Raw genomic sequence first — 12,221 nt, 5'->3', positions numbered from 1 at the left:
ATGCTCACCCTCCACCCCCCTTATCTCTCGTGGGTGTAAAGCAACTGATGTGCAGCCACTGCAAAGCTGCTGACCTCGTAATGCCACAACAATAACATCTTGGGAAGGGGAAAGGGAAAAGCACTGTTGGATTCAGAGCTGTACTTCCAATGCTATCACACCATTGACTGTTCAAGGGCTTTTCAATAGGCAAAGCTAATCCTTAGGAACTGTGCATATTTTTAGTAATGCCTTTAATACAACAACATACAAAAACACAGCAAGCAGAACAACAGGCTTCAGTTTCAGGATCTAGAGAAATTTCATTACAAGTGTATCTGAAACATTTCCTCCCTATTCTTACTTCATTTGGACACATTACTGTCAGCTCTCTGGACAGCAAGGATCCCGTTACTCATTCTATTTATGACTCAGTTCTCCCTCAGCTCCTTGACTGTAGCTCATTCTTGCAAGTTTAGGCTTGTTGTGGGAAGTGTGTGTTTAATTATTCTTAACTGTTTCAAAAACACTTCCATTATCATGACTGAAGGACAACACTGTAGGCAAAAATAAACTTAGCAAGAGTAATCAGACTAGAGAACACCCAGACACCACTTCACCTCTCCACCTTGCATTAATTCCTTATCCTTGCTGATATGGTTCACACAACACAGGAACTAAGTTTCAGTATGCTTTCTCTAACAGATCTAACAGTCTAACAGATGTGTGTTTTACACTACGAAGGAAACTTCCCCAAAGTCTGACTTTCCAAACTCAAACACTCCAGTACCAGAACAGGCATGGAAATCTGAAAAAGACTCAGAAAAAGATACATCATTTTGGACAAAACCAGATGTATAAAGGTTTTATCTGACAGATAACTATGCTTCTGTTTGTGACAGAAACTAAGAACCCAAGAAAATACCCTCACAGAAAGTAATCTCTGCTACAGTACTCAACCCCCATCCATACCCGTTGAGCCAATAATCTTCCGAAAGAACTCATTTGACTTTATTGTCCAGATAAATAGGAAAGCAAAAGAACATCAAGTGCATGAAGCGGCGTTTTGTTTTAAATGTTAACGGAAGACAGGGCGTGTTTGTATACAAGGAGCTCTTGTAACCGGATGAAAGCATCCCTGCGGGCACGCAGGGCACACGAACTCGGCAGCGCTCCTGTTGAGGAACCACAGCCGCTCCCGGAGGCTCCGCCAGGCCCCCTGTACAGGAGGCCCTGCCCGCCCGCCCCGCTGGACCCTGCTCCGGAGGGCTGCCTAACACCGACCTCTGCCTTGGGGCCGACCCGAGGGCCTCTCCAGCCTCAACTAGGACTGGCAGCGGCCGGAGCCGTTCGGCCGCTGCGGGCAGGAGGCAGCGCTCGGCTCCCAGTCGTGAGGCGCCGCGGCGGGAAGGGCACCCGGCAGCCCCGGCACCTGCCCCCCCGGCCCGTCCTTCCCTGCCCCGTACTCACACCGGCCATTCCTCCGCGCGGCGCGGCGCAGAGCGGTGGGGCTGGCTGCCCGCCCGCCGGGCCCCGGCAGCGCCGCCTCGGCCGGGGAGGGCACTGGAGGAGCGGGGAGGGGAGGGCAGGACCCTCCCCGAGGCCGTGGCTCCGGCCCCGCCGCTCGCCCACATCACGAATAAGGCGGCCGCCGATTGGCGGGCGGGCGGCGCCCGATCCTCCCTGCGGGGAATGGCGCTCACCGGGAAGGGGGTGCCCCGGCAGCGGCTGAACCTCCGTGAGGAGCGGGCGGGCAGCGGGCCGCTATCAGGAGGCACTCAGAGGTTTCAGCTAGGAGAGGGGCACCGGCGATGGCCGCCCTTCCTCCCTGCTCATGGAATAAAGCTGTGTAGCAAGGGGGTACAGTCCTGTTTCATTCTTTCACCGGTATCTCCTCAGCAGCTCAAGCCAAAGGAGATGACGAGCCTTGAACTGGATCCCAGCTCACCCAAAAGCAAGGGCCTCGAACAAAAAGGTTATGTGACTAGCACACTGCAGAAGGGGCTTGAAAATGAATGGTGAACGCAGTGGTGGGCCACAAGGTGTTACACTCAATGGGGAACATACTTAAGAGGGATGAGGATTTGGTGCTTGGTAATCAGTTTTAGATTTTTCAGTAATTCTCTCAAAGATTACTAGATAAATTACTAACAGAGGCTTTTTTATCTAAATATGCCTTACTTGGAAAAGAAAAAGCCCTCCTGGAACGTGAGCAGGTAATGTTAGCAGGAAACACTTCCATTATTAGTGGTAATCCTGAAATCTGTGTCTTCCCATAAAAACTACAGTCACCATTTCTAGAGAGCATGGAAGCATGTGTGATAAAAACCACAGTGCATCCTGGTGTTTCATTTCTGTGCTCTGTATCTCCAAGCCACAAAAAGTCTTTCAGGTGGAGAAAACTGCATAGATTCCTTCATTTCAGAACCTGAATAGGACCACTAATGTTCACCTATTCACCTTCTCCTTGCTGAAGATGGGGAAAGAAGCATCCTTTGGGAGTGAGCTGACCCTTCTAAATCCACATGATACTCTCTGTCTCCTCACACCTGCTGCAGAACAGAGTTCTTCAGTGTGCTCAGACACTGTCCAGATGAAGAGATTACTTCTCAAATATCCATGACATGTTACTAGGGATACAAAGCTGATTGGCAAACTGGAATTTTTATCCAGGGATCTGCTGTCCACTAGAAAATCTGCAGTGGTCTTTAGTAGTGAAAAAGACCAGAAACCACTGTTTATTGGGAAATTAAGGTAAATTGATTGAGATAGCACAAGTGCCTAAATTTGGGTGGCATAAATTCAGGCTTGTTCTAACTCTTTAGACTAGGCAAACATCTGAATCAGTCTCTCTACATTAGGGATATTAGGTATTTTAATGTATCTTTCTTTGCAATCATTGAGAGACCAAATTCTCTTGCCATACTCCAAAAGCATACCAAAATTATATCAACACAAATAAGGCATACGTGTTTTAAGATTTCTACACTGTCAGCACACACTTTTGTGGTACAAACCAACTATGAGAAAGTCCCTTTCATGAAGAGCTGGGTTTCTCTCCAGGGCAAAAATAAAGGTTTAGCAAGTCTTATGGACACGACCAAGTCAAGAACATTGCCAGAAACTGATCTTACATAACTAGCACTAACAACTCTCAGTCCAACCATCTGCTTTTAGAACTAGGAAACTGCTGATATCCAGCTTACACAGTGGATTTAAACATAGCTATTTACTATTTTTGTCATCCAGAAAGATGTTCAATGCTGCTGTCTCATTTTAATTTCAAAATTAGGTGGTGTAGAAGCACACAACAGGCTTGACCCAAAAATCACTAACTCCTGGTTAAAAAAAAATAACTACATAGAACCACAGAATAGTTAGGGTTGGAAAGGACCTTAAGATCATTCAGTTCCAACCCCCTTGCCATGGGCAGGGACACCTCACACTAAACCATGCCACCCAAGGCTTTGTCCAACCTGGACTTGAACACTGTCAGGGATGGAGCATTCACAACCTCCCTGAGCAACCCATTCCAGTGCCTCACCACCCTAACAGGAAAGAATTTCTTCCTTATACCCAATGATATCCAATACATATACAACAGTAAGTCTGTTACTGTCAGTTAAAAACATGAGTTACTAAAGAGAAGACTTATGCTGACTTTTCATGATGGTAAAACAAGAAACTAGTAACAGAAAGACTCAAACCTAATCTCAGGTACTGATACTTGTATCTTACTATATATGACTGCATAGGCTATGATCAGATGTTATACAGGATTTGTTAGCAGTCATGCCACTGTAATTCATTACTTTGAGAAAAAGAAAGTAAAACATGCTAGAAGTGAAATTGAAACTTGCCTGAAGCTGGAGGGTATGGCGGAGAATGGTGTCCTCTAAAGCATGAATCCACTTTTCTCTCTCATCAGCATCTCGAGCTGAAAAAGTATTCAAAAGAGATTGTTAAATTATATGCAGTCTTCTATACTAAAAGCCATAAGCAAACAGATCAGATGTCCTCCCTAAATATGGAAAATAAATAATACTATCTTTGTGAAGTCATCAAGGACCTAATTCCACGGTTGTCTTAATATCCTGTTTATTCTTCTGTGGTTACAGCTCTGTAACATTATTATGTTAATGTACTCTATGGTACTGCAGAGATGTTTTAAATAATCATGTAAGCAAAAAAATTCTATGCTCTAGTAGAAAAATTATTCTACTAATGACTCTGTACTATACATGTCAAATAAAAAATATAAGAATATGATAAATATGATAAATATAAGAATAGTTTTGTATTCTTGCTATTTGTGATTATCTATCCCTTATCCACCTGTAGGGGCATAGATGCAAAGAGAGTCTGCACAGACACTCTTCATTGAATTCATTAAGTTATTGTCAAATTTTCTTAGTTACAAGAAGCTGTTCAACCTCTAATAAATTATCCAGCAATTCTACTTCACGTGTACAGTGTAACTTTGAATAGGTTAGCCTTTCAGATAGGGATTCATAAGACACGACAAACACCTCGAACAAGTCACTAGTGTGAATAATGAAGCACAAATAAACTAAAGTATATAATAAACATTTTTTAAACTCAATTCTACTTAAAAACTGAATAAAACCTGATTCATATGTTAATGGCAACACAAATAATATTTTCATACTCCTGCAAGAGACCACCATGCAGTTTTAATTAAGAATCCAAGTCTAAGTCTGTGCTTTAAGAGTGTTTAAAGAACACAAGAGCAGGCAGGGCCAGCGGACTCTAGGTGAATAAAGATGAGAAAAATCCACAGGTATTAAATAGACTGCAAACAAACTAGCCCATATACAGATTTAGAATAGTTATTGACAATTGTTTCTAGTTCCTCATTCAAGTGGAAGGTATTTAAAAGAAACAGGAAGCCTGCTAAAAGCAAGGAAAACTTAACTGAGCTAGCATCTATTATGAATCAGAGAACTAAGATTCCTATCTGGCTTATTTGTTATGGAATTCAGAGGAAATATCTTTAAGGTAATATATTGAAATGTGCTCTCCAGACTCAAAGTGCTTTGTTTTTCAGTGTTCCCTTTCTTAACCTTATGTTTTCATTGCTTGTATTCTTTGGAATTTTGCAGCTCAAACCCATCCATACTTAAAACCACCGTAGATCTTCTAAATGAGTTAAATAAACCCTCATTTAGGAAATTACTTATTATTTTTTCACATATCCATTTTTATAAAGGATATTTAATTGGCCAGAGGAAGGGATGAAGGAAGGAGAATAGGAAATCCACAGAAGAAGCTCTCTATGTCTCCCTGGTTTTAGGAGGAGGATGCTGTAGATTTTTCTAGACTCCTCAAAGAAAGCCCTCTCAATGTCAAGGTAAACATACTACATCATTTACTTCAGCAGATATACAGGAACTATGTCAAATAACAAAATCACCAACAAAGTACTGATCATTTATGTCAAGTTTGTGAGAAATACATCAGAATGTCTTTCTGATACAGAAACTTGCTCCACAGTTAACTGATGAGGGAGCCTCACAGAGAAGTGAGGCAAAACTTCTATTACACACAAGGTAAAAGCCTGGTTTGAAATGCAGCCAGTTCTCTAAAAATACTTATTTTCCTACAAGACAACCCCTATTCATTGTTCTTTTAAAATAGTAAACTGTGATCAATTGCCACAGGCATGCTGGTAATGATACCATTAACCTGTACAAATAAAAACCAGACATAAGGGAAAGTGCTCTCATATTCACCAGACTACCCAAAGTGCTCTCATATTCACAAAGGAAGCCTGTAGGAATAAGTTAAAGTCATTAAATGTTACTTAGAACAGCAAGTAAACAAATTTCCTGTAGGAACTGCAGCAAGTATTAAAAAGCTGGGTTTTGCTGTCAGTAACTCTCAAAAACTCATTAGAAAGAACTTCTAAATTAAAGGGGGGATTACTATTAGTTCTCTATATTTTAACTGAAAAGCTGAAGTAGGTGCTGAGGAGACGTTTATAATGCAGTGAAACTAGACAGGAGGAAGGGACAGAAACCCTGTGAACTCTGCCCAGAAGACTGCATGAAGTCAAATATATTTTGCAATGTGTAAATTGTAATTCTCCTTTTCACATTAGGTACACACATGCACATACGAACACCCTGTTCTCTTCTCACAGCATAGCCTGCACTTTAACACTAATTTCAATTACTGAATTAGTCAATTAGAGTCAGGTGTATTTTCCCCTGACAGTGATTTTAACGCTTATTAGCTTCTTCAGTTCTCCTCACCAAGAACAGGTCCCTTTGCCTAGTCCTGACACATGTAATAATCAAGCTTATGCTTCTTACACAAGCCACCATTGAATAGTGAACATATAAGTTACCTGTGCCATTAATTGGCCAGTATTCCAAATGTATCAACACTTCAGCTTTGCAAAGGTGAGTTCAAAGTGGGTGGTGGTGAGTATTTTTCAATACGTGTGAAGTTTCTTGGGTTTGTTTTCTGTTTTTCCTGTTTTGCTCTGTTTTTAATCAATCACCTCTCAGTCCTAAAGAACATCTTGCTGGGGAACTCCGGTACAAGCCACTGAGTAGCTAGTAAGTGATTCATATGACAAAAAAAAATCCCATGTTCAAGGTTTTTTGCTCACAATTATCTAAACTAAAAAAGGAACTATTACGCTGCACACCACTGAATTAATCGTTGTATTGCAACAGACCTCCTATGATCTTCTGTACTGCCAGCAAAAAGAGGTCACTGTATTAGTTTCTTACCTCACTATACAGCAGGCCATTAATAAAGGTTACCACATGAAGACTTGTCTATGAATCACTGACAGGACATGGAAGGTTCGTAGCAACAGGGAAGACCAAGAAATCAGTACAGTTCAAAAACTGAACTCACTTTCCCATGCTCATAAATAAACTAAACTTTCGAAGCTTCTAGTCCTCTAATAGCCCTTTTATAGCTCTTTCTACCAGTGTTCTGCAAGCTGTATTTTTCCTCATATATTGGAAACTGCATAGCATGATCTATCCTTAGGTAGAACACATGAATCTCATCAACCCTGCTACTAAGGGGAAGTCTCAGCCAGGATAAACCCAGGAGCACTGCCATGAGAAGACTGCTTACTGCATGGAAACACACAGTACTGTAACCTTTTAAGCACTCTGTGTTCAGGACACCGGTTTAACTTTCAGACCATCTATCATCACCATCAGATCTTCCTGGCTGTCTTCCATACACTGTTTTAAGAAAACCACGGAGAAAACAGCAGGGTGCTGATTTTAGTAAAGCAAGCTGCAAGAAAAGTTGTATTTAATCTAATCAAAATGGCTGCTGTAAGAGTAGGTGCAAGTAAAAGCTCCCTAATGGTAAAAGCAATTTAGAACTGAATAGCTGCCAAAAAAAAAAACTGATGAAAAAAAAAAAAATCAATGGGAACATTCAAAAAAGAGATTAGCCAACACACTCAGAAACAATTTATGGGAAAAACCTATACACAATGGTCAGAGATCATTATCTACCCATCTGTAGCAAAAGCTAAATATCCAAGCCATTTTTTCATGTAAAGAGGGCAACTTTGGGCAAAGAAAAAGCTCTAACATCTTTTCAGCTAAAAAATTTGTGATGCACACTATATAATATCCACCCTGCATCAGCAAATGCTGGAGTTGCTTTTCAGCAGGTAGGGAACAAGAATGCCTCACTGACTAGCCCTATGTCTGAAGTACTCCAAAATAACTCAAACTTTGCTCATGTTAAGGTCCTTTCCAACCCTAATTATTCTATGATTCTATGATTTGACCAGGCTCCATTTTAAAGTCAAACACACACACATCCCTAATTCCTATGGGAAAGCTACTCCAGACTTTCTTTCTGCCAACATATTTGGGATAAGGTAATTATTATCTAGTCCAAGGAATTTTAGTAGTCACTGTGCTTATACAAAAATGGAGGAATTCTATCTGGTCCATCTTGACACAAATCTTCTAGAAAGAGAACAAGGTCAGGGGACAAGAGAGAGAAACATGTTACTCTTTCCTACACTGACTCCAGAATAATAGTATTATGAAAGACAAATAACACTGAGACATCTACATGAGAAATACCTGGCACTTAAAAACCATAAAGGTGTTGCTTCAGCTGTTTGTAAGTGATTCAGTTTTTTTAATACTAATTACAAAAAGAACTTAAATAGAGGAACCCACGACACTACATGAATATTCATTGTGGTTCTTAGTTACTGTGACAGTTACCTTGTCAGCTGAAATTCAGATTGTACCAGGACATCAACTACCCACAAAAACATCAGTGCTGTCTGCAGTTGAGAGAACACTAATAGTCCCTGTGCTTTTCTCTGTTTTAAGCTCTAGAATCATTAACTCAGTTTTTACTGCAATTTAACAGTGAACATTTGCACATGGAACCAGCTAAATCCACAAAAAGCTACATAATCACTGCAAGAGGCTGGAATCATTAATGGCTGGGTCCCTGCAAATTTACCATGACTATGCCACATTTTTCTACAAGAGGTATTTATGAGGTAGGTTACAATTTGTCCCCATATGCTTAACCTTTCACTCCTCTGTGTCTACAGAGCATGCTTTGAAAAGTACCTGTATAATTTATTGTGACACCTCAGGCATGTCTGAGGCAACCACAAGGTACTTAACACAGTCACAGTCCTATTTATGACTAGTTCAGAGAATCACACTTAAAAACTATGTAATTGCGTTGCAGAGAGATTTAAAATAACAGAATCATAAAATACCAAGTTGGAAGTGACCTCAAGGATCATCTGGTCCAACCTTTCTCGGCAAAAGCACAGTCTAGACAGGATGGTCCAGCTCCCCCTCCAGCTGCATCTTTAAAGTATCCACCATTGGGGAATCCACCACTTCCCTAGGAAGATTACCCAGTGGCTGACTGTTCTCAATATTGTAATATTATCTCAATATGATAATATTTTAAAGACGTGCATTTTTTTTTCTGTGATCTGTCTGCTTGAGCGTATTCATTTACATCCATTTTATACTAAAAAAAAAATTCTGAACTCTTTTCTAGAGGAGGTACAAAGAAAGAAAAGCAATTATTTTACCAAGGAGAAAACTGTAGAATGAAAAATATAACAAAGATAGGAATCATTGCTTCCACTGAGAATTTTCTGTAATTCACAAAAATGATGTTTTACAGCTCCTAAAATGGTCCCTTATCTCTGAACCTCCCCAACTGTCAAATCAGATATGGCAGGGATTTTGAAAAGTTCTATTCCAAGAGGATAAGAAGGCGAATCAAATACAAGTACATTAAATGCTCTCAGCCTCTATTAATTTCCCAAATAGAGAATAAAGCTTGTAATTCAGACTTCCTATAATATTTAATTTGTTGTGAAGAGCTTGTATCTGTTTATATAACATATACCAAATGCTAAAGTACAGCATAAAACAGATTACTTTTTCCAGCCTAAGCTTGATAGCATCTAAAGATCAGAAATAAACAACTTTAACAACTCTGTTCCATGATACAGCATCTACCACTAGCATTTCTAGGTCATGCACAGCAGTACTTGGAAGACAGAATACACAAAACGTATCACGTCTGAATTAGCATACTGGTGTCTTTTTTTCCCCCGTGTGCATCTACATGGGCATTAGGATGAAAAGAAACCTCCAGAATTAGTTAATAAAATCACTAGATTACTTATAAATACACCATACTGACACAAAATGTGTACTTTATTTTCATTCACTGTGACCTACTTACAGGCAGAAGTCAGTGAAAAAAAGTCTATTACACCCACAGAGTCAATAGAGTCAATTATGCAGCCTTCATTCTGACAAAACTTCCACTGATTTTTATGTAAAATGCCTGTATTTTCTCAGCCAAGTGCAGAACTACGGTAGTATCTTTACACACAAATAAGCAGAGATAAAGAAGAAATTCTTGACTGATAGGATTTTTGCCACCAATTTCAATGGAGAGAGATTTTATCAGTAATGCCCAATAAGGTGGAAAAGTCAACAAATCGAAGGGCTGTTCCCTCCCTAAATAAATGGCTTTTTAAAGTCACTGAAGGCCTTTCAAAGGCGAGAAAAATAGGTGAGATGAAGCACGGTTTCATACAGGCCTACCAAAATACTGTATTTTCACTGCTTACAAATACCCTTCTAACACATGCAGCTCTCACATCTGTCAGTATGGATCTCAGTACCTTATTTCCTCTGTGTCACAATTTTTGAGTTGCAACAATCATCATTATCCCTTCTTCTAATCAATCTTCCTCCTGATACCATTCTCCACCCACATGTATAAATCAAACCTCCTTCTGCTCTGCAGGTCTGTGACCAGCCTAATCTCTCTGAACCTACAAATGACCCCTGTGCAATCACAAGACAGAAAGTCTAATCTTGTCCAATGGTCTCCTGTGTACAGTGCATTAGTAAGATTAATCTCTGATCTTGAGAAACCAACTAAACTGCTGTTTCACTGTCACCTAAGCTCCAAAGCTTTTTAGCAAGCTTTATAATCAGCCCATAAACATACCTTCAGGGGGAAACCTGTGTGACAAAGGAAATACACTATTAAGATGCTATTAGTTCTCTCCACAACATATCATTTTGTAATTAACCATTTCTGAATGTGGGACAATCTGTAAGTATCTGGGTTTTCACTAGAGAATGACAATATTTAAATATTAATATAGTAATACTAATACTTTACATAGTATATTCTGTGGAAGTGGCTTTCAAGGTATGTTTGCATTTAAAAGCCATTGAAGATTACACTGAACTGGGTTAGAAACTACTAGTTTAAGGTAGAAACCATATTTTGGCTTCAACTAAAAAAAAAATATCATAATATAAGAACAAAAATATAACCATTTTCCTTAGCCAATAATGCACTTCTCAGTTCAAGAGGTCAAGTTCAAGTTTATTGCTACTTGGAATTTCTTGTTAAAACAGAAGGAAAAGGGTGTTGAACTTCTCAGCATCCCTCCCCTCTTACAGCAAGACTTCTTTCAACCATCTCCCCCCTTCCAAAATAGTTGCCATGTATCATACAGTTTAGAGAACAGATTCATACTGATGCCAGAAGTAACAAGCAATAAATATACTATTACTGGACACAACACACAGATACTGTTTCAAGGTATTATTTTCTTCACTACTCAGAAGTTTAGCATACATTTTGAAGTCTGTTACTTCAACCTTAAGGAATGGAAAAACAAGAGGTGTGTATATATAATAACAAAAATAGAATGCAGATAGCCCCATTAAAAATGGCATACTCATGGTATGATTAGAAAACAAGCAATTATAATACAGGATGCTGTGGGTGCAAGAAGGAGCTGCATTAAACAAGAAAAGCTCAATCACACACTGTTCTCTGTACAATTAATATACCTGCTCATCCTCCTCTGCATTGAGCAAAAAGTGGAGCAGAGCACAGAGAAATTCACTGTTTCAGCATCACCAGAACCCCAAATGACTGTGAAAAAAGTTATCTTAGGAAAAACAATGCATCACAGCAGTTATATAAACATGATGGAGGAAACCAGCACAGACCAAGATTTCACACCAAAATATCTTTCTGGGCATTTTGCAGTATCAAATTAAAAAAACCCTCAAAACATTTTTGGGAAAAGGCTGCATTTTATGAATTGTTACTGAAATTAAGTAATCTGATAGACTAAAGTACCTCTTTACACCACAAGAGCAGTAAGATTCCTGTCATCTATTTGGTGGGCAATGTTAAGATTTTATAGAAGACTATAAATATTGTCTACTTCCCCAGGTAGTGGCGAAATGCAGGTCTAAAACCATTACACTTAGTTTTGATACTGAACACAGATACTCACAATCCCAAATTCTGATCCTGCTCAGCAATTAAGGCCTTTGTGGACCCCAGTGTGTTGTTAGCATTTGCTGTGTTCCATATTAACAAAACTTCCCTGCTTTTGTAACATTAAGGCAACCTCTTGCTGTGCGTATCTCCCTCTTTTCTCAGCTGGGATGGTAGGCAAGGCAGACACAAATTAAGCTAGAAACTGGGGCAGGATGAGGAAGAAGGAGAAATCTACCTTTACCAGTTGACAGCTTTCATGTAATAGAGAGTAAGTTGCACAGCAACATTCATGCTTAATTTCTCAGATACTTTTGTGGCAGGAACAAGAAAGGAAAGACAAAAGCTAAAGCAAAATCATCTCAGATCAATGCACTGGACTACTTCCAATCTTTCAATTCTCTATTGCA

General features: G+C 39.7%; 1 protein-coding gene across 5 annotated transcripts in view; it reads right to left on the bottom strand.

The window, feature by feature from the left end:
• OSBPL9 (oxysterol binding protein like 9) overlaps positions 1 to 12,221 on the bottom strand; it is a 63,680-nt gene that overhangs the window by 34,182 nt on the left and 17,277 nt on the right. For 4 of the 5 annotated variants that reach the window (XM_062623194.1, XM_062623195.1, XM_062623197.1 and 1 more), the window contains exon 4: positions 3,840 to 3,916. In XM_062623194.1, the coding sequence (XP_062479178.1) occupies positions 3,840 to 3,916 (77 nt within the window). Of the gene's footprint in view, positions 1 to 1,449; positions 1,563 to 3,839; positions 3,917 to 12,221 lie in introns of those variants that run through there. The other variant, XM_062623198.1, reaches the window with a different exon arrangement.

Source organism: Pezoporus occidentalis, unplaced genomic scaffold (genome assembly GCF_034315485.1).
Source record: "Pezoporus occidentalis ecotype Australia unplaced genomic scaffold, CSIRO_AGI_Poc_V1 ctg25, whole genome shotgun sequence".
Lineage (NCBI taxonomy): Eukaryota > Metazoa > Chordata > Aves > Psittaciformes > Psittacidae > Pezoporus > Pezoporus occidentalis.
Note: the sequence above shows the minus strand (reverse complement) of the source record. Positions and strands in the feature narration are given on the sequence as shown.